A 21,455-nucleotide genomic window follows, 5' to 3' on the forward strand; every position below is an offset into this window, starting at 1 on the left:
CTAGTGTTTGATAGATTATGTACTCGGTGTGAGTAAATGGTGGACGAGATTTCGATCCGTCTGTTGTTATTCATATATTTTTCTCATCCACTTCTGTAATATCCTCACATTCACAAGGAAACACCTTTGGTAGCATATCGATATGAAATTGAAGGCAACCGTATGTCCTCCCCAAAAATATAAAGTCAAGCATTCGTAGTTTTAAACCATTGTATTATTAAACTGAAACAGCCACTTTCTGCTGTTATCTCTGGAAGTATCAGAGGGACAGGCGGAAGGCGGTCTCCGTGATAAAAGGATTTTTTTTGTAAACGGTTTATAATCATCTAATAATAAATTGTCAGACCCTTTTGTTTTCTGTATTACAAGTGAGGAAAACACAATATTTTATGTATTTCTAAATAAACTGCCATTACTGCTAAGATGCATTAAGGCAGGGGGCTTGTTGCTAGGGACGTACCCGTTACTACTTTTTACGGATTTACCTGAACAATTAGCATAATACCCTAAGTGAGGTAAAATGACAACAGGCCAGATTTCACGGGTGACGCTTGACCATTCGCAAAATATCACACTATTACTGTCGTCCGTTCTCTAGTATTTTATATTATATTACGTAAACAAGAATTTTGCTGTTATCCTAAGTATCCAGAGAACTGGTATCGTTTTCATGTGTTTGTAACATGCGCAAAACTACACAGAAATTTGAGTACTTTTACACAGTGACATCTCACAAACTGTAATTAGCGCCACTAATGTTTGTTTACCAAATTCGGCTTAGCCATTGTTAGAGGTTGTATAACCTAGGTTTTAACCGGTTATCTGAACAGTTGCAATGAAATCCTACCTGAAGTATACTCACAAGAGGCCATATTTCACCTGTTACGTATCATCATTTGCCAATTATCACCCTGTTCTCGCTGCTCTGGTTTCTCTCCCCACCCTGTAGTCCTTTATACTAACTTGTATATTCCTTTCGGAACAGTTGTTTGACGTTGTTTTGGATACGGGTCATGCGATTATCGAGCTGGGACGTCTCACTGACTATTATAGGTTTGTCGTTCTGGTCGCTGTTTGTTTTTGTCACTAAACGCGAAGCACGTCGCCGACCAAACCTTTTATCTGTTGTAGGATTCTCCTGCTGTTATGTCAGGAATAATGTAGATTCTGTCACAACAGTGACAATGATTTTAAAGGCAGCAGAATGTGGAGAAGCATCTGCCTTCTAAATGTCGAGAGATCTTTAATGAGGGTGATGTTATTTAGGTGAATGGCTTGAATAAAATTTATTCTGGGGTTTCCACATCAGTTAACAAAATTAAAATAGATATCCAACTAACTTTGCCGCTCTTCCTGAAACTTGCTATGAGCAATTCCACCTATCAAGAGCTTATTCCTAGAACGCGCAGTATAAATAGTAGAGTGATCCCAACGCAGATAATTCGGTCCGGCCATTGATCACTACAGATCAAATGGATAATATTGTCTATTTCCCACTTGTTGTCTAATAATAATTATGTTCTTGACAAAGAATCATGTTAAAAAATCATGCTTGCGGGCCCCATCCGATTCACCGCAGAAATTTAATTGATTGCTTCCATAGTGCTGGGCCGCTTTGCGCTCTAGTGGCTAGAGCTACCGTCACAAAGTCGGGAGGCCTGGGATAAAACCCGGGCCAGGTCGCATGCTAAAGACTTTAAAATGATGCCTCTTGTAGCCTCACTTGGCGCTCAACACTGAAAGATTGGGGCAATGAAACGTGACTGGTTCACCCGGTGCAGGTATAATGTACATGCAAATATTGGATGGGATGTTATGTCTAGTGTCTTCGGCATGATACATGTACACTGAACAAAGAAATTTCACCTGGGTTAGTGTGTGTTCCAAACATACACATACAGTACAAAGTGTGTTGCTAGTGAATAGGCATCAAGGTGCGTTTGATGTGGCCACCACAGCCAACAGTAGTATGACTGTAACAGCTTTAGGTGCGACTCCCTGACAGCGCGTGCATACATACTTATACATGTAAACAAGCTTGCGTGTCAGTCGGCTCCTGATGGGAAGAATGTGTTTGTGGGCACTGTGTAAGGAAGCATGAATGGCAAACAAACTAAGCTTTGTTGTTCGTGCTATTCAAGGTCACAGTGACCCGTGCTTCATTTGTTATCTGGAAGATATCAGCCTGCTATAAGCCATACTCCTTACATAACTCCTTCAACAATGTCACTGAAGCTATGGTGATGTCAATCTATGCGTTGAATCAGACATTCGTATACCAGTCGTCAACCAATAAGGACGTTCCCGGCCCCAATAATGCTAAGGCTAATTCCCAAAACGACGTATAACAAAGCACCGAAGAACAATAAAGAATAAAGTGTTGGAAAGACGCAAGGTATGGTCTAGGGGACTGCGTTAAATCAGTATTCAAATCCTGTACCATGCTAGAATATAAGTTATCGATAACAAAATATGTATCTCAGTTGGGCTTTGATTGAACTGTTCATATATCTAATTCAACACGATGAATATAAAGGCCCTAGCCCCGGATTAAGCGAAATTAGACTCAATCAGGAAAAACTTAACTGTGTGTGCAATGTACGGATGTGACATTTGAGAAGACATCTAGCATATTGGTATGTTGGTATGACCGGTGCATAGAGTGTTAAATTAATTTTTTTTTATTCCAGATATAAATGAATGCTTGCTAAACACAGATGGCTGTCAGCAGGTTTGCGTGAACACAATCGGATCGTTCAGATGCTATTGTCGTCCAGGTTATGGACTTTTGGCTGATAGGAAGAACTGCAAGCGTAAGTTTAAACAACAACAATAACTTTCAATGGCTTTGTACAAATGTACCATAATCGGGTATTGAACATGTGTAATAGATATGAATGTCTGCTATACGTGAGCAAGTACTCCTCTGTACCTCAACCTGTAAGGTCAGGTGTTTTATAAATAGTAAGTTAAAGGCTAGGTTGTGGCCTTGCGTCAAGTATAGTGTTGGAGACATAGCGATGGTGTATGGTTGGTTCGAGCTCCGAGGCTTCCACATGTAGTTAAGTGTGGCATGTGCGAAGTACCAAGTCAAAATTTCTCAACTCCCTGCTCTCTTACGTCACAAAAAATACCTGACCGCCGCCATGTAAACGGCATGAGCCTCTGTACGATGTCATAGTTATTTACTCATTTGATTGTTATTTAATGTCACATTGAAAAAATTTTGTAATCGAACGATAGCTGTCATTTTTATGAATGGAGTTAACATCAATGCGCTGAGTAAACCACATAGTTTTAAACAACAAGTGGTCTTCAAGGTCGCACGAACAGTTTAAATTGTGGGCCGAAGTCCTAGTTTGGCAAGTTTAAAATCCGCATTTCTGACGAGATCTGTAAATATGAGCGGGCAGACAGTGGCAGACAGTGGATAGTCCAGGCATGAATTCCATATCAAAGTTCAAATTCGTAGTCCATGAATGAGTTCCAGGTCAAATAACAATTAAACAAGGTATCTCAGTCGCACTTTGATTGCAGCTGTTCATAAAGGCATCATGCAGATGTAATGAGCATGGCTCTTGTTGTCGTGAACTGCAATTGATAATTGTTAGGGTATGCTAATTTGTAACATGTGGCCACTGAACTGAAATCAAAAGGCTGATTATTATTTGATTGCTGTGCGAGGTGAAGAATATTTCCGAAAGCTACACTTGTGGTGAATTGATTCCACCACTCGACAGTGTCTAATGCAAAAAAGATATCTCAGTGTGATTGGAGCAGGCCGCTATGTTTCGGTTTTATGACACATATACATCGCAAGCAAGGATATAAACTCTCCTCTGTGTATGTTTGGGAGCTTGTTCGCCATACAACAGGAAAGTGGTGTAAAACAGAAATGAGAAAGGAACTGGTCTTCCGAAGGTGTCAGCAGTCGTATATATGGTCTGTTTCTCTTCTTGAGATACACAGTGTTATGCACTGGAACCCAGTCCCCGCCTTGTCATATCAAATCCTTTGAACGGGAAATACTAAAAACATTTTCCATTACCTTATGGAGGCCAAGTAGGAACGCCGTGATTCGTTATGTGCGTATTGTTTAGTTAGGTCCATTTAATTGCGTAGTGTTGTACTGGGTCATGCTGCAAGCTGTAGTTTAGCCACGTGTAACTCAAACAACAACTTAAACCTAGATAGGGGCCTCCGTGGCTCAGTCGGTTAGCGCGCTAGCACAGCGTAATGACCCAGGAGCCTCTCACCAATGCGGTTGCTGTGAGTTCAAGTCCAGCTCATGCTGGCCTCTCCGGCCGTAAGTGGGAAGGTCTGTCAGCAACCTGCGGATGGTCGTGGGTTTCCGCCGGGCTTTGCCCGGTTTCCTCCCACCATAATGCTGGCCGCCGTCGTATAAGTGAAATATTCTTGAATACGGCGTAAAACACCAATCAAAAAAAAAAAAAAAAAAAATAAACCTAGATACTTTTGGGGCAAAGGAATGCATGTTTGAAACAATGTTTGAATATATAGAGCAAAGCGTTTCACTGAGATCGCGTTCGTTTTTTTTTTTTCATAGCGATGTGCAATGGCCTTACCCCGGGGATATGTGCCAACGGGGGAACGTGTGTGCGACCTGGCGTTTGTCAATGTCGGACAGGATACGCTCTGCCTCGATGTGACGGTGAGTACAATTTATGATTGTTCGCTTTAATAAACCAGTCTCCGATCGTACGTGGATAGGTCTGTCAGCAACCTGTGTAATGCTGGTTGCAGTCGAATAGGCGAAATATTCTTGAGTACAGCCTAAACCACCAATCAAATCAACAAATATACATAGGACCTAATACGGTAAGGTGGAGAATCAGCTTAAGAGAGGTGCAATAAGAAAGTGCGAATTTCAAAAATCCAAGCACAGTTCTGTAAATTTTCAAATCAAACGTGCAAAACTTGGTCGAATCACCTATAAAAGTTCTATGGCCATAAAAGACATGGTTGCTTCGTAATAATTACGCTCTCGATCAAAAATGCCAATTATTCGTTCAAACGAGAGACTGTGTCTTTAATCTACAGTATGAAGATCAAAGATGACCAGAAAAATTTCTTTGGTGAAAGTTTCATTTGTGCATTTCTAAGCGCTGTCAAAGTTTCCTTTTGGTTAACATTTGTCTTCATAAGTAAAAAATAAGCGTTATAATGTGATCATTTTTGGGAGAGTTTGGCAAGTCCACTGTTGCAGTCCAAGGCTGTATCCAATGCTGTGCGTATGAGTCCAGGTTTTCCAGGTTGTTTGAAATGAATTCTTATAAACTTAACGGGGGGCCTGCGTGGCCGGGGGGGGGGGGGGGGGGGGAGAGGGAGAGCACGTCAGCCCGGCTTGATGACCACCAATGCGATATCTGTGAGTCCAGCTTATCCTTACCTCCTCTCAGGTAGTACGTGGGAAGGTCTTACAGCAACCTGCGTATGGTTGGGGGTTTCCCCCGGGCTATGCCAGGTTTCTACCGACTCTAATGCTGGCCGCCGTCGTATAAGTGAAATATTCTTGACTAAAAAACCGTAAAAAATTCTTGGCGTAAAAAACCAATCAAATTAATTAATTATAAAAATTATAAACGCAACCAATATAGCTCACTACATTCTATCCAGTCAGTTTGTTTTGCAAAAGCATCAGTCTGTCGGATTGTTGTTATCTGCCAGGCCACACTGGAGACGATAAGCCTACATGAAACTGACACAGCAATGACCAATTGAAACTGACCATTTGTGTACAAAACGATGCGCGGAACTGGAGCAAACACACAACCCGGTGTACACGACCGAGATGGAAACCACATTTATTGGAACTAAGTTACTCAGAGTTGTTTTTGTTTTAATGTGATTGGATGTTAAATGTGATGATAGCAGAGCATTTTGAGTAATTCTATACCAGTGAGGTCTAATAAACTGCAATTTACGTCACTGCATGTTTATTACGTAATTCTGCTTAAGCCATGGTGTTAGGGGGCGTCTAATTTGCTACTGTTTATGCGTTACATGAACAGTTAGAACAAAGCCCTGGCTGAGGTAAACTGACAAGAGACCGTGTTTCACCGGATACGTGTAACCATCTGCCATTTACATGTATCACACCCTTGTCGCTGCTCTTGTCCTACCTTCTATGCTGTACGTCTTTAATGATATTGAAACGATTGGCTGTCGCACCAGCAAACGTAACGTCATTCAAGACACCCCAAAAGCAATTGTTTCTCAGGATAATTTATTGTTGATTTTTCAGATGTAAATGAGTGCCGGATAAAAAATGGTGGATGCAGCCAAACATGCCAGAACCTCCAAGGGTCTTACCGCTGCCGATGTAGGAGTGGTTACGCGTTGCTAAGCGATGGGAAATCGTGTAAACGTAGGTTAAGTTTTTGTGACATTTGTTCTGATATGGTAAGTCCCAGTCAAAAAGAGGATTTTTCCCCTAAAGGTTTAAGATGAAGATAAGCAGTGTGTGGTAAATGCTACGATTGCTATCTTTGGGGGTAATACTTTATGTAAATTATTTGCACATTATTTAATAATTTAAGCATTACAATCTGTTTGTTTTTTTGGATATGAATATTTTCTCCGTCTCTTTAATTAGTAGAATAAGAGCATAAGGGTAAGAACAACACGTTCGAAACTGCAGTCGGAATACAAACAAGTAGAAAGGTTCATTTGTTATATGTATTTTTCGTTCTTGTCGTCTTGGCTGTCATTCAATAGCACTTTGTCACGGCGCTCCAATTGGGACCTGTCAAAATGGTGGAACCTGTGTGCAACCCGACGTTTGCGCTTGCCCAACAGGTTTTGCAGCCCCCAGATGTGATGGTAAGTCAGCCGACGTTTCGAACAGATGAATTCATTTAGAAAATTAACTGTGTATTTTGATATTAGGTCGTGTCTAGATTTTTACTTCTTTGAAATCTAATGATGACACCGGCCCATGACATGATAGCACGAGGCGTCTCAGGATGATGGCATGATAGCACCAGGCGTCTCGGCATGATGCCACTAAGGGACGGCGGTAGGGCACGAAGCAGTGATACCCGGGCACAGAGCAACACGATTGTACAGAAGGATTGCACGACAGGAAGAAAGGATAGCACGACAGCATAAACGGATTACACAATGGCAGAAAGCGATGCCACGTTCAAAATGTAATACAGAACAGAGTAAAACAAGAGCAGCGACAACATAATGTGATAGATGGCAAATGGCCACATCAAGTCAGAAATCAGAAGATTTGTCAGGTATCTGCCGAAAGGCCGTGGTTTTCTCTGGCCTTTGGAGGTTTCTTTCACGCATTACCTCACCGAGGAAAACGACTGAGATATTTTTCAGTTCGGTTTTGAACCAAAACATCCTTCATAGCAAGTATGAACATATGTCCTGTGTAGATGTAATGCAGTTGATTGTATTTACCCAGAGGACTACTTTTTCAGATGTCAACGAGTGTAACACGAATAACGGTGGCTGTAGTCAGACGTGTACGAACACTCACGGGTCATACCGGTGCAGCTGTGAGCCTGGATACGGGTTGGTGAACGGGAGTCTGTGTAAACGTGAGTATCATTATACAATCAGAACGTTTAGGGTGATATGTATGTCTGTAACAATCATATGTATCCCCTACACAGAGTAAAGTGATGTTTGTGTCTCTTTTGGTGATCAGTCAGTAACTTTTACTTGAATAAGTTGCATGAGTCTTCTATAGCGATAAGGAGACCAAGACCAAATATGTCTTGTAAATATTTATCATTACATAAATAAAGACGTACAGCGTAGAAAGTAATACCGGAGAAGCGAACGACAAAAAAAATGGTCACATAGAATAACACGTAATAATATGGTCATACATAATAATATGGTCACACGTAATAAGTCAAATCGCCCTCTTGACAAGTTACGTTAATCAGGGTTTTATTCTTACCCGAATTATGACTTGAATATTGAAAGTGGAGCTGATTGCCGGTTGCCATGGTATAAGTTAGTCACAATATAATTTGTTATTTTGATTTTGTTCGTCAGGATGCTTTTTAACTGTCAAGATGACTGGCTTATGTATATTATGTACAGGTAATGGTTTTTAATTCCGGCATATCACCTGTCTGTTGCAGCGATCTGTTTCCGCGGTGCCCCCGGGACCTGCCCAAATGGGGGAAGATGTCTAAGCCCCGACAGGTGCTCCTGTCCCCGGGGGTTTTCCGGTTCACCCTGTTCAGGTAGGTAAAGTTATCTTCAAGTCATTTACCGAGAATGCTTCGAGAACAAAAGGGTACTAAATGAAATATTATTCGTGGACACTTTGAGAAATGCTCATATTTCATTCATTCATTTTGTTTTACCCCTGTTCAGTATTACCGCAGTAACGTATGCAGTCACATTTATCATCATAAGAACACTTTCAATATTGGCTCTGAGAGTAAGTACAATCGATCAGAAAGTTAAAGGTTCCTTTGTCGTCTAGGGGATCAACACGCCAACAATGACCCAGGAGCCTACCACCAATGCAGTCTCCCTCAGTTTATTTATTTATTTATTTATTTGATTGGTGTTTTACGCCGTACTCACGAATATTTTACTTATGCGACGGCAGCCAGCATTATGGTGGGAGGAAACCGGGCAGAGACCGGGGGAACCCACGACCATCCGCAGGTTGCTGATGACCTTCCCCACGTACGGTCGGAGGGGAAGGCAGCATGAGCTAGACTTGAACTCACAGCAACCGCATTGGTGAGAGGCTCGTGGGTCATTACGCTGCGCTAGCGCGCTAACAAACTGAGACACGGAGGCACTCCTCTGTATTGAGGGAAGTGGACTAAGGAAGGAGACTGAGTTCGCCTCCAGTTCATGCTCGAACCGGTTTCCTCCCACCATAATGCTGACTCCTGTCATATAAGTGAAATACTCTTGACTACGGCGAAAAATACAAATAGATCAATATATAAACGGAAGTTTGAGGACAAATGCACATTGGAATTAGAGAATATTTATGATTGATTATGTATTTCTTACAAAGATTACCCCTGTTTTAGATATAAACGAGTGCCTCCAAAACAATGGTGGATGCTCGGGCACTTGCACGAACACACAGGGATCCTTCACATGCAACTGTAGCCATGATTACCAGCTTGCTGCGGACATGCGCACGTGTAAAGGTAATATTGGAATTTTCCGTATAATCTACCTAGTGGCTGACGATGTCTACATAATGTAACTGCAGAACCTATCAAGGTGTCTGTATAATCTATCTGGTGAACTAATGGCTCACGGTGTCTACATAATGTACCTGCACAAACTATGAAGGTGTTTGTACAATCTACCTGGTGAACTCCTGGCTAACGGTGTCTACATAATGTACCTGCACAAACTATGAAGGTGTTTGTACAATATACCTGGTGAACTCCTGGCTAACGGTGTCTACATAATGTACCTGCAGGACCTATCAAGGTGTCTGTATAATCTGAACTCGTGATTGACGGTACAGAAATGCTCAGACTTTGATGCCTGACCTGCCACCCTAAAATTCAAAATATTGGGCATGGAATACCTTGAATACTGTATATGAATCGAAAGCAAATGTTATAATATTGTCAAGCTCTCGCCAGCCTACCGATAAGCATTATCAATGCAAAGGCCTTCGTAAATTGGAAAGGTATATGTAGGCCTACATGTATATTGTTACGTTTTGGACAAATGACTACGGTTGTAAGAACGGAATCACTCCGTCAGCCTGAATCCTGTATTTCTGTTAAATCGCTTAGGCATATAAGTGAACGCACCTGTGGGTGTGGACAAACACAATTCCTGCGTTTAATGTACATATACAGAAAGCAACTTAGCGAAAGGAAGTGGTAGTTAGTCTGGTAACTTATCATTATTAATAATCATTTCAGCAATCTGCCAGGGACTTCCAGCAGGCACATGTCGCAATGGTGGTACCTGTGTTCAGCCAGGTGTGTGTGAATGTCCGGGTGGATTCTCTGCGCCTGCTTGCAAAGGTAAGAAACAAGTTACAATTCTGTTTTGAAAAGTGACTAAAGTTGCAGATTTTCGTTGAACACTCAGCTCTCGTATGATAGCTAGCACAGGGAACATATTTCATTTCATTATAATGGTCTGTTTTTCACAAAATGTGGAAACAATTATTTGTGACGATCTGGCGGACGGACAGACGAAGTGTAAACGTGTATCTATAATTCAGAACAGACATTCATATACCAGCCGTCAACCAATGAGGACGTTTGTGGTCATCAATCACAGACCACAAAGGAACTAAGGAAGTATATAAAGTACGAAAATCGGCCAGAATCATGCAAAGGGAAGCAGTCTACAGTTTTTTATGATGTTAGAAAGACACAAAGTATGTTCTTGGCGATTGAGTGAAATCAGTATTTAAATCATGCACAATGATAGAATATAAGTTGTCGATAACAAATGATTGCAAATGTTCATACACCCGTGGGAATCTAATTCGACATGATGAATATACAGCCCGAAGTCCCGGTTTAGACGGAATTAGATATACAGCAGAGGCATATGCGATCGTGTAAGGTGAATGTTAACTAGTTATTTCAAAGCCGGAAAATCAAGTTTATATATAAGAACTGTCAAGCCAAAAGCTTATCGGCATACTTTTGTCCCTTCTATTCATCCAGAAGCGTAAATGCACAGTTCATAGCAGTATGAGTTATACAGTTCACAAAGAGATAAAGATTTGAAACCCAGGCGTCCCACCATGACTTTTTACTATCGGCTTTTGTTATGTCCTCATTTTAACATCAATGCGTTGAAATTCGGCCAGTCAAGACGCGCCATAGGAATTTACTCATATACCGTCTTTATCATGAAACTTTTGTTGGAAATCAGGAGTGAATTGTAATTCTGTATATTTGATACCCACACAAAAGAATTTATTTTCAGAGATCAGGTTTGTTGCATCTTGTTGTACCCGAAAGTGTACACCTGCAAGTCCTCAATACAACATAAACCCGTTCTCAGGTTAGGGTTAGAAAGAATTTAAACCGGTCAAACCAGGCATTGAATACCCATACATAAGATATGCCCAAGAAACCCGTATTCTTTTCAGGTAATGAGGTGAAATGTTCCGGGTCTGGTTGACCTCGTTCGACTCTGCCGACAGTCTTGCTATGTATAAGTCGTACAACATTGCCTGTGCAAATAGTAGCCAGGCAACTTATATATAACCAATCGACAATGTTGAGACCTACTTCCCTATGCAGTCTTGTGCAACTTGATACAGGCTGGCTGTGTTAGGAATCCAGCCAGCAGATAAAGAATGTAACTCAAAACGACGAGCAATGAATTGCAGTTGTACACCCTGTTGAAATTTTGTGTAAAGATTTACACAATTATGCACAACCTGTATAGATTTTGTGTAACTGTGTATTTAAAACAGTAAACGTTTCATTAATATGGTCAAATGATGCCCACATTGACTTACTTATAAGTAAACATCCACGCCATTCCTTTAAAATCTGTAATACTCATGTTTTCGAAGCTATACGTTGGAGAGCGTTCAGAACTTTATAAGCCTAGCAATTTCTAACAGAGATAATACGTTCTTAACGGGTTTTTGGTCCTTTTGATCCCTTTGCTATTTATGCATTTACATTAAGAGTTACCATAAAACGCTGACTGAGGTAAACAGACAAAAGGGCATATTTCACTGGTCACATGTGACCATTTGGCAGCTGTCGTCGCTGCTCTGGTTTTTCTCTGTGCTGTACGTCTTAATTATATTTTCAAGTCCCGGAAATATAGGATTAAGTCCTACACAGGGCCAAATAGGTCAACATGTACTTCAGACTTAAAACTTGCACTGTATATATAAACCTGTTTGAAATGTTCGGAATGACAAATGTTTGTAAAAGTACGCCCTATTGTACATGGGAAGGTCTGCCAACAACCTGCGAATGATCGTGGGTTTTACACGAGCTGTGCCCGCTTTCTTCCCATCATACGACTGGCCGCCGTCGTATAAGTGAAATATTCTTTAATATGGCGTAAAACACCAATCAACTAGATAAATAAAGTACTTCTGAGTTTACTGATACATCGATCCAAAACAACACCTTACCTATACCTTGGAGGTTGAATTATTTAATCATGCCTATTCGGTTAAGATCATTTCGATAAGCCCAGGATGTTTTATTATTAAGTATTATTTAGCATTAAATTTACTTGAAATGGTTTAATTATTATCTAAACCAGTACGCATGTACTTAAACAAAAAGTAAACCTTTACTGAAGCCGGTGAAGCTACCTTTCAGTGACGGTTTACAACAAAATATTTACAGAGCACAGAACGAGCTGTAAATTTAGGCGTCAAAACATTGTTTCACCAGCCGTCAACCAAAATGGCTGTTCCGAGTCAATAATCGCAAGACCAGTCTCCAAAGCAATGTTTAACACAGCAAAAACTAAGACGGTACACAAAGTAAGAAATTATAAATTCATGCAGAAAGAAGAAGTAAACAAGACGGATTTCCACCGCTCTTTTATCTAGTTCTGCTTCACTGAGACGAATTACCGAAGAAAAGTAAGAGCCCAACCGGAAACATTATACTGATACGGGTCAACCAGTCGTTGCACTATCCCCCTATTGCCGGACACAAAGCGAGGAAGCTATAACTGCCTCTTTTAAGGTCTTAGGTGTGACCTGACGCAGGATTGATCCGGAATCTTCCGCCCCGAATCGGACGCGCTACCAACTGAGCTATAGAGGCCAGTACGGGTATATAGAACATACAAGCGTGTGAGATGTCAACAATGAAAATGTGTATCTCAGTTGCGCTTTGGTTGCAACTGTTTATATATCCAACGTGGCAGTCTAATTCAACAGGATGAATATCCAGCTCCGAGTTACGCGGGATTAGATACAGTTATGAGGCAGACTGAGAGAGAGATCATGGGCCCTCTTTGCCGTATTTGCTAACAAGAGATGTGTATTTGCTGTATAAAATTTAAGGAACTTAAAGTGAAAAACGGTAGAATATCCTTGACAAACTAGCTTCTGCATTAAAACCATCAACCACCGACATCAAATTGTTTCAAAACCGTACTCTTTTTTCACATACTTGCCTGGTCAGACGTTCCGCAAAATACATGAGGAAGAGATACAGTTTGCATGTGTAGCAAAGCCAAGGATATAGTTACTTGTACATTATTGACTTGGAAAAAAAAACTCCGGTCTCAAAATTTACATCAGATAATCCCAATCTGGTTACTTACTTTGTAAGTAACCATTACAGGGAAGGACACATTGCTAAAAAAGTAATAATATAAAAACCATATATTATAATATTAGTATAATTTGTAATATTAAAACTACATCAGAATAACTTAATTCATGCTTTTCCTAAGATTTTATTTTCACTGAAATAAATGAAGTCAACTGTTTCGATTGTAGGGTTGTCTTTTTGGGCCATGTGGATATTGCACGTCGTTAGTGTCGCCTGACCGTCTTTTTATTATGCCTGAAATATTTCACTTTTCGGTGCATGACCACAGATTACACGAGTAAGGTTCAGAAAACAATGACCCATGAACATAAATGTGTAGAAAACGTGGTGTGTCAACATGGTCCATTAAGCCCATCGTCCAGCCCAAACATTTTACTGAATTTGTTTTCAGATACACGTTTTATGGCCTTTTTATCGATGTTTACTTCATTGTTCAGATTTCTGTGCCATCTTGACAGTTAAATTCATAATAGTAAGTGTTCTGTAATACCGTAATACCTGGGAATAGTTGTCATAGCCCTCACACGGAATTAAAAAGCTCAGTGTCCTAAATGTATAGCTTAAATGCAAACTCTATGTATCTTAGTCGCGTTTCCGGGCAACGGATCTTAGAACTGCTCTTATTAAAAGATGTGATGCTAACCCAGCGACCTCCCCCCTCCACCGCCACCTTATCTCTTGGTTAAGGTATCTTACCCCAATAAAACAAAATCGTGCCGTGTATCGTGTATCTTACCCCAATAAAACAAAAAAGTACAGGACGGCTTGTTTTCAATGCAAAAGGTTTTAGAATCATCTACGTGTCTATATAAGAACGTACCATTTTCTAAAGCGCTCTCAGCAAATCACTCTCTTTTTCAACTTCACCAATTTTATTTCAGATACCAATGAATGCCTCTCCGGTAATGGCGGATGTGAGCACCAGTGTGAGAATACAGAGGGATCCTTCCGGTGTAGATGTTCCTCTGGATACCGGTTAGCTGAGGATGGAAAGGCGTGCGCCGGTAAATCTGAGGAGTAATCCGGAATCGGGAAAAAAGGAAAAACGAAATATTTCATCACACGATATGTCCTCATTTTTATTACATTTCGTTATGCCTCTATCAGATTGCAGGGTAATGGATGACCAGCGGTAGTTGGCTAATCCACCGCAACTCGGACTTGACCAGCCGTGGCACTCTCTCATTTGACATTTAGCGTGAGAAAATGGAAGAAATTCTGTAAGATATAACACGGGTGACACGATAGTCTTAAGTTTTTTATCTGTCTTGCAGATATTGATGAATGCGCAGAGGGTACTTCCGGCTGCAGCAATTTTTGTGTCAACGATCCCGGAAGTTTCCACTGCAGCTGCTCTCTGGGATACCAGCTTGGAGTAGATGGGCGTCAGTGTCAAGGTATATATCAGGATGTATTGATATGATTTAATGGCAGAGGTGATCCTCAGTTATACCGGTTTTTCCTTTAGGATTTATCTCCTTTTAAATCAGAAATCTGATAATATTTTATTCTTGTGACATTGTTTCTGTACTGTTGGGATGTGTTCCAAATATCCAAGTATAAATCACCATTTGCTGATGCATTTTTCACCCGTCACTCGCCATATTAAACTCTCCATATGCTAAATGTATTTTTGAGTATTCTACGGTTTGAATGACTTGTAGACTTAGACGAATGCCAGGCTAATAACGGTGGCTGTACTCAGACGTGTTCCAACACTGAGGGTTCTTTCATGTGTTCATGTCGCGATGGTTTTGTCCTCGATGGGGACAAGAAAACGTGCAGAGGTATGATCACTTGTGACACCAACTTAGATACCAGAAAACTTGCAGAGGTAAGAACGCGCGTGACACCAACTTAGACACCGGAAAGCATGCAGAGGTAAGATTACGTGACATCCACAGAAACACAGGAAAATGTGCAGAGGAAAGACCTTGTGTGACATCAACAGACACACAAGATGGAAAATACCAGGCGAGACACCAACAGAAACACAGAAAACGTGCAGAGATAAGATCATGAGTGACACCAGTAAAGACACTAGTAGAATGCTGCCATAAAACACACACCAAGTCTTTAATTTTTACGCGAGCTATATGATTCTGGTGAAGAAACACAAAACTCAGACACATTCCTTTCTACGCCCACTAGATTAAACAGTGGGGCCTAACCTATTGCTGGGAAAAGGTGGGGTGGTGAGCAATTCATTCAAAATGTTGTTTGTCCGTCCAGTAAAGACTTGCTGCCGTTATGACTTAATTTTAACGAAAACATGCTTTTATTTTCATGAATAACATTTCTCTAAAACGTGTACAAAGCCAAATACATCTTCAATCTGTGAACGTGGACGTATAACAAATATCCAAATCTGAGTGTAAATCAATCACATATCTCTCATGATATTACCTTTAATTTCAAACAGATGCTTCAGACTGCGATGACAAACAGTTCGTCTGGTGCTGGCCACAGTGTAGCCAATCAGCGTCTTCCTGTGAGTGCCCCTCTGGTCACGTACTTCACAGCAATGGGATCAACTGCGTAGGTAAGCTCATCAACAGACCGCTACATGGTCTATACAGACATACAATATAACAAGGTGACCGAGTACCTATGTACTGTTGAATATTATAAGGAGATGAAAATGCACCTTGTGTTAAGACATAAATGAAACAATTTTCTGTGAACTGTTTGGAGAAATGCCTCGTTTTTATCGTAAACAGATTTCAATTAGCTATCATGAAACATTGCGTGCATGAATGTATGTGCATCCCTATGATTTTACGTCGTAGGTGCGTTTATACATAAAAAGTGTCTTCTAGTGTCAAGCTGGGGCCTCCGTGGCTCAGTTGGTTAGCACGCTAGCGCAGCGTGATGACCCAGCAGTCTCTCACCAATGCGATCGCTGTGAGTTCAAATCCAGCTCATGATGGCTTCCTTTCCGGCAGTACGTGGGAGGTTCTGTCAGCAACCTGCGGATGGTCGTGGGTTTCTCCCGGTTTCCACCCACCATAAGGCTGGCCGCCGTCGTATAAGTGAAATATTCATGAGTAAGGGCGTAAAAACACCAATGAAATAAATAAATAAATAAATCTTGTCTCAAGTCCATGCTGCAATAGTGCTGGCTCCACTGAAAGTATCGCGCTGGAGACACCAGACATCACATTGCGCTTATTCAAATTATACTGACACTGGCCAATCAGTACTGTTTGCTTGATTTAACCTCTCTCAGCTGAGCACAAAGCGAGGAAGCAGCAGATGCCAATTCTACAGGTCTTTGTATGACCTGACCCGGGTTTGATCCTATTTCTATAACCATTAGGCTATCGAAGAGGAATTTAACAGGAACACCATAAGCTGAAGACTTGTATTGTGTACGTAGCCATGGTTCATATTCTCCTGTTAAGCATGAAAGAACAAAATGTTTACATGGAGAATCAGTGTTGTATATAAATGTAAATTACTAAAGGTGTGTTTATAATACAGAACTGAATATTGTCTGTGAAGAAACAGAGTACCTGGTGCTTAGGTACGAAAATCTAGTAACTTGTATAATTACGCAAGCCACATATAACAAATTTTGTTTGAAATTTAATGGTAAGTAATTACTATGTGGATGGTCGCCGAGTGCCAGCTAGTATTGCATTGTTTATAAAATAAGATGTACTCAGTGTGAATAGTGCCCGGCAAAGTAACAATGACATTGCACAAAGTGAATAGATCACGTAATGTCCACGCTGCTCTCTTATAGACAGTAAATGGCTGAAGGGAGTTCGTGCTCTGTTGTAAGGGACCGAACAAAAGAGTGCTACGTTAGTAACAAAAGAAGCACGAGTTTCTTGCGGACTGGAGAGGGCCAGTCTAATATATGTGTTCATTTCACGTTATTTAGTGCAAAACTTAATGCACAATGACACTGCACTAACGAAGTTAAATTAAAGATGGTATCAATAAATTACGGCATAGTAAATAAAATACTGTTCTCATTTGGTCCTGTTATATTTTTGGTAGATTTACACTTTGTTTGCACTCAACCGGACATTGGATCTGAACGATGAAAGCAGCATTCCCTTTGGTCAAAGACATCTATAGTGGGTCGGTCAAGATAACATGTTGAGGCTGTGATTGTCGGCTAGCCAATATTACCGTTGTTGTTGAATCCCGAAAAATAGTTACATCAGGCACACGTTTACAGCGTTCCACAATAAAATGTCGGCTTTGGTCCTGAAAGCATTCACCGAGAGGTTCAAACAGTAATCTATCAAATTAAGAATACGTCTCCGTAAAATTAGCAGTCCCTCAGCACGAAAGAACAAAATGTTTCCCTTAGAACATTCTTGAAAAGTACATATTATTTATGAAACAACAACACATGCATCACTGTTAGTGCCAGCGCGGAGCAATGACCTTGGAGCCTCTTACTAATGCGGTAGCTATGTTTTCAAGACTAGCTCATACTGGCCTCCTCTCCGGTCAGACGTGGGCAGGTCTGTCAGAAACCTGTGGGTGATCTTTAATATCACTGAGCTCTACAGGTTTACTCCCGCCTTTGTACGAGTGAAATATTTTTCAGCACGGTGTAAAACCCCCAAAAAGTAAATAAATACATGAAAAAAACTATTAGTGCGCCACCGAACGCGTTACTTCAGAAGTGCATAACACTTAAGAACCAGCCAGGATGTATATCTGTACAGAGCACAACGTTTATACAACCATACAACCTATAACAAGAATTGTAGCGTTTTATACCCAAAAAACTCAACTTGATAAGTAAGTATATATAGAAAGCTTGAACAAAGTTTGGCAAGCTTGTAATTAGCAAGTACATTACTTAGTTTGCTTGGGGGGTAGGCATGGAACTTTGGTGAAAGTGGTCAGTGCTATAAAGTGAATAATATATGTTTCGTTTGCAGACCCTTGTTTTATCAAGCCCTGTCAACATAACGGCGTGTGCTCCAAACCCTCCCCTGATGCAACAACTTTTACATGTGACTGTACCAACACGGGTTACCAAGGAGACCGGTGTGAAACGGGAATCATCTCATTGCCAGGCAATGTACGAGTCAGAGCCGGGGTTCTGTCAGACAATTTTGTGGTGACAGCTTTTCCGGAGCGGGAGTTAATCCTTAGTGCAATGAAGAATGATGATGTGCTGGTTTTCCCCGGACAAGTGTTCATCCGGAGTCCAGCTTCTAGCGCCACTTTTAAAATTCTCTCTCCTGACAGTGGGAAATTCGTCGTAAGCTTCAGAGCTTCTGGGGTAGACTCTGGATCTTTCAGTAACGTCACCACTCTCGAGATTCTGTCCGATGACGTTTTCTCAAAATACCAAATTCCCTTTGAGGGACTTCCGGAGGGGAATTTCTTCATCGACCTCAGTCTCCGAGGTGAAGACTATAAGTTCACGTCCACGTCTCAGTGGTACCGACTCAACTCCGACCCAAATGTCTTCTTCACCAAAGGTGTCACATTTTCATCTGTTGGAAATCTCTCAGTGCCCATGTCTGTTAACGGTCTGGAGGTAAACGTAAACAACCAGTTAACAGTCGGTCCTGTGAGTGGCCGTCGGGGCCCAGACGTAGGATCGGCTGTTTCAGGAGAAGTCATCAGAAGAGCGAGACAAGCCTCTTTTGAACTCTCAGTCAAAGATATCAACGACTTCATCAAGGAACACAGTTTATTACGACAGCTTTTTGTGTTGCTTGAGCCTTTGTTGCCGAAATGGTTGAGAATGTTTGTCGGCACAAACTCTCCGCAACCCTTCTTTTTTGCAACGATTGCTACCGGAAGTACTGTAAAGAAGACAACCTATTGCAAAGGCGCGCCAGTTTTTGATGATACCAGATATCACGTATTCCGCTTTACTCATGCCATTGTACTGACTCTTGTCAACCAAGATGTGTATTTGCCAGAACTCCACAGTGAGCAGTACTGCATCATCCTGGACTTGTATAAAGATTTCGGCACGACGTTCATGATGATGTTTCCCGATAAAGCAGGTGCTCTGTTAGAGAAAGTTGAAGTTTTCAAAAAACTGAAAGAAGATGCGGGTGTGAGGGTTTTTCCCAACGGCATTGGATTTTCTCTGTTTAGAAAGCTAAACGTACGCCCCATCGGGTCTGAACTGGAGCTGTGGAACGGGGATGAAACATTCAACTATCCGTAAGTAATAACAACTGCATGGTTATGAGGATAAACTGGTTCACCAAAAGGGTTAATTCACTATTGTTTTCATGGAATGAATGAATCTTACAGGTTGCAATATTCAATAATGCACTTGCTGTATATCCGTTTGTTGCACATATTTGTTGGTGTTTTATAAAGCCCTCTTCTGAGAAATTCTGAGTAGACCAGTGACCTCTATTAAATTACAATTAACATCATTGCATGTTTTATTTTTTACCTAATTCTGCTTAAGCCATGCTGCTAGGGGACGTGTAAATTGCTGCTGTTTATGCATTTACATGAACAGTTAGAGTAACAGTCATTTTTATTTTCCGCGCGGATTTTGTATTTTACCTACAGTTATTTAGTGTTATTAGACAAAATATCTATTTTATTGCTGCTGCAGGGGTCCTCCGTAGCTCAGTTGGTAGCTCACTAGCGCAGCGTAATGACCCAGGCGCCTCTCACCAATGCGGTAGCTGTGCGTTCAGTCCACTCTCCCGCCGTAAGTTGGAAGGTCTGCCAGGAACCTGGGGATGATCCCCCAGGCTGTACCCGCTTTCCTCCCACCATAGTGCTGGCGGTCGCCGTATTAGTGAAATATTATTGAGCACGGTGCAAAAGATCAAATAAATAAATAAATAAATAAATAAATAAATATTCCTGTTGCAGCCTTAGTCAGACGGCCTCGTTTTGGGTATCATTGGAGGTTAGTTGAGTTCGAGATCCCAACAAAGTCTTTGACTTTTCAGTAGCCCCAGTTCCCGTGGAAACTTACGCAGCTCTGCCTGACATCCGAAAGGTACGTGTCGGAAATTGTAAGGCTACGCGAGCTGACTGAAATCTGTGTCAATACATTACCCACCCTTACAGACAATTAGTTTACACCAGCATTAAAGAACACTTGGGACGGTGTGTTAATTACTTGAATTATATTTATGTATATTTATATGTTATGTATTATATTTATTTTTGTATTTATTATACCCTATAAACGAATAAGGCATCTCAAAAAGGAAAGTAAGACGAAACGTTTTCAATCACGATAGACAGACGCACGGAATATTCTTAGTGAAAATATTAACGGCAATAAAATAACGACATAAACCTTCATTAACATCTTTACCTGGCAGATTTTGACGCACGTGTTTGTTGACCCTTGGGAAGTTTACCTGAAGACTGGCGGGAAGCCAATGGAAGTGACTTTGTACGCCACGATACTGAAGAGGACAGCTCCAATTTCCTTGTCATTTGGCAATTTATTGCAACACACTTTACAGGCGTTTGGATCTGTTGGAGGTAAGCATACATGTACCCCTTGCAAAGTTTTTAAGCTTGTCGCTGTAATGGGCACCCTGTGAACTCTTTTCGTAAGACCCAATGTTAAGAGGTAAGCAGAGGAAATTGCCACCTGCCTCTTTTATGACAAGTGCGTACATTTGCCCCTCCCCTGTTCCCTTGTTTCCTTTGATTTGCACCTGGGAATGCGTCAGGTGTATGTAACACACACTACATGTATCTGGGAGAAATGCTTTTTTATCACATTATTTAATTATTGATATGCGATTACATAATGTGAGCTATGCCTATAACTCACCATATAAGCTACAAACAAATGTAATCTATCAATAAGCTATTGTTGTAGTTAAAACTGATAGCGTTTAATCTTTTCCAGGTCCAGGACCGAGAGCATACTGTGGACACCAAGCCAACCCTCCTGGAGTTTTCACCACAGTTTTCGTTGACGCCAAACTTCTCCGTGGCGTCCCAGTCATCCAGGATCTTGTCTTTAACATTGAGCTGGAAGCAGATTTCTTTTACCGTCTTGATGATGTTGACATTTTCAATGTTCCTCGCCCGACTGATATCATAAAATCTGTTTTAACCCATGTTAAACAGGCTGTTATTGAGCTCCTGAACTTCGTCGTGATCGAAATTGAAAAATACGTCGGGGTCATCGCATCAGTCATACTGGAAGCCATTCAAGAATTTCGCCAGCACATTCAAGCGCTG

General features: G+C 41.1%; 1 protein-coding gene and 2 long non-coding RNA genes across 3 annotated transcripts; all 3 read left to right on the top strand.

Moving 5' to 3' along the window:
• Positions 1-2,702: 2,702 nt before the first annotated feature.
• LOC135476876 (signal peptide, CUB and EGF-like domain-containing protein 2) lies at positions 2,703-8,105 on the top strand. Its single transcript, XM_064757020.1, has 6 exons — positions 2,703-2,813; positions 4,568-4,672; positions 6,266-6,388; positions 6,739-6,843; positions 7,458-7,577; positions 8,092-8,105. The coding sequence occupies exons 2-6, from the start codon at positions 4,570-4,572 to the stop codon at positions 8,103-8,105; spliced, it is 465 nt and encodes a 154-aa protein (XP_064613090.1). The 5' UTR covers positions 2,703-2,813; positions 4,568-4,569.
• A 27-nt stretch (positions 8,106-8,132) lies between these two features.
• Positions 8,133-9,986, top strand: LOC135476740 (uncharacterized). The gene is made up of 3 exons (XR_010445127.1): positions 8,133-8,237; positions 9,051-9,173; positions 9,912-9,986. It is a non-coding gene; the product is annotated as an uncharacterized LOC135476740 (long non-coding RNA).
• A 4,956-nt stretch (positions 9,987-14,942) lies between these two features.
• On the top strand, positions 14,943-18,328 carry LOC135476739 (uncharacterized). The gene is made up of 3 exons (XR_010445126.1): positions 14,943-15,067; positions 15,703-15,822; positions 18,191-18,328. It is a non-coding gene; the product is annotated as an uncharacterized LOC135476739 (long non-coding RNA).
• The last annotated feature ends 3,127 nt before the right edge of the window (positions 18,329-21,455 follow it).

The sequence above is a fragment of the Liolophura sinensis genome, chromosome 10 (assembly GCF_032854445.1).
Source record: "Liolophura sinensis isolate JHLJ2023 chromosome 10, CUHK_Ljap_v2, whole genome shotgun sequence".
Classification (NCBI taxonomy): domain Eukaryota; kingdom Metazoa; phylum Mollusca; class Polyplacophora; order Chitonida; family Chitonidae; genus Liolophura; species Liolophura sinensis.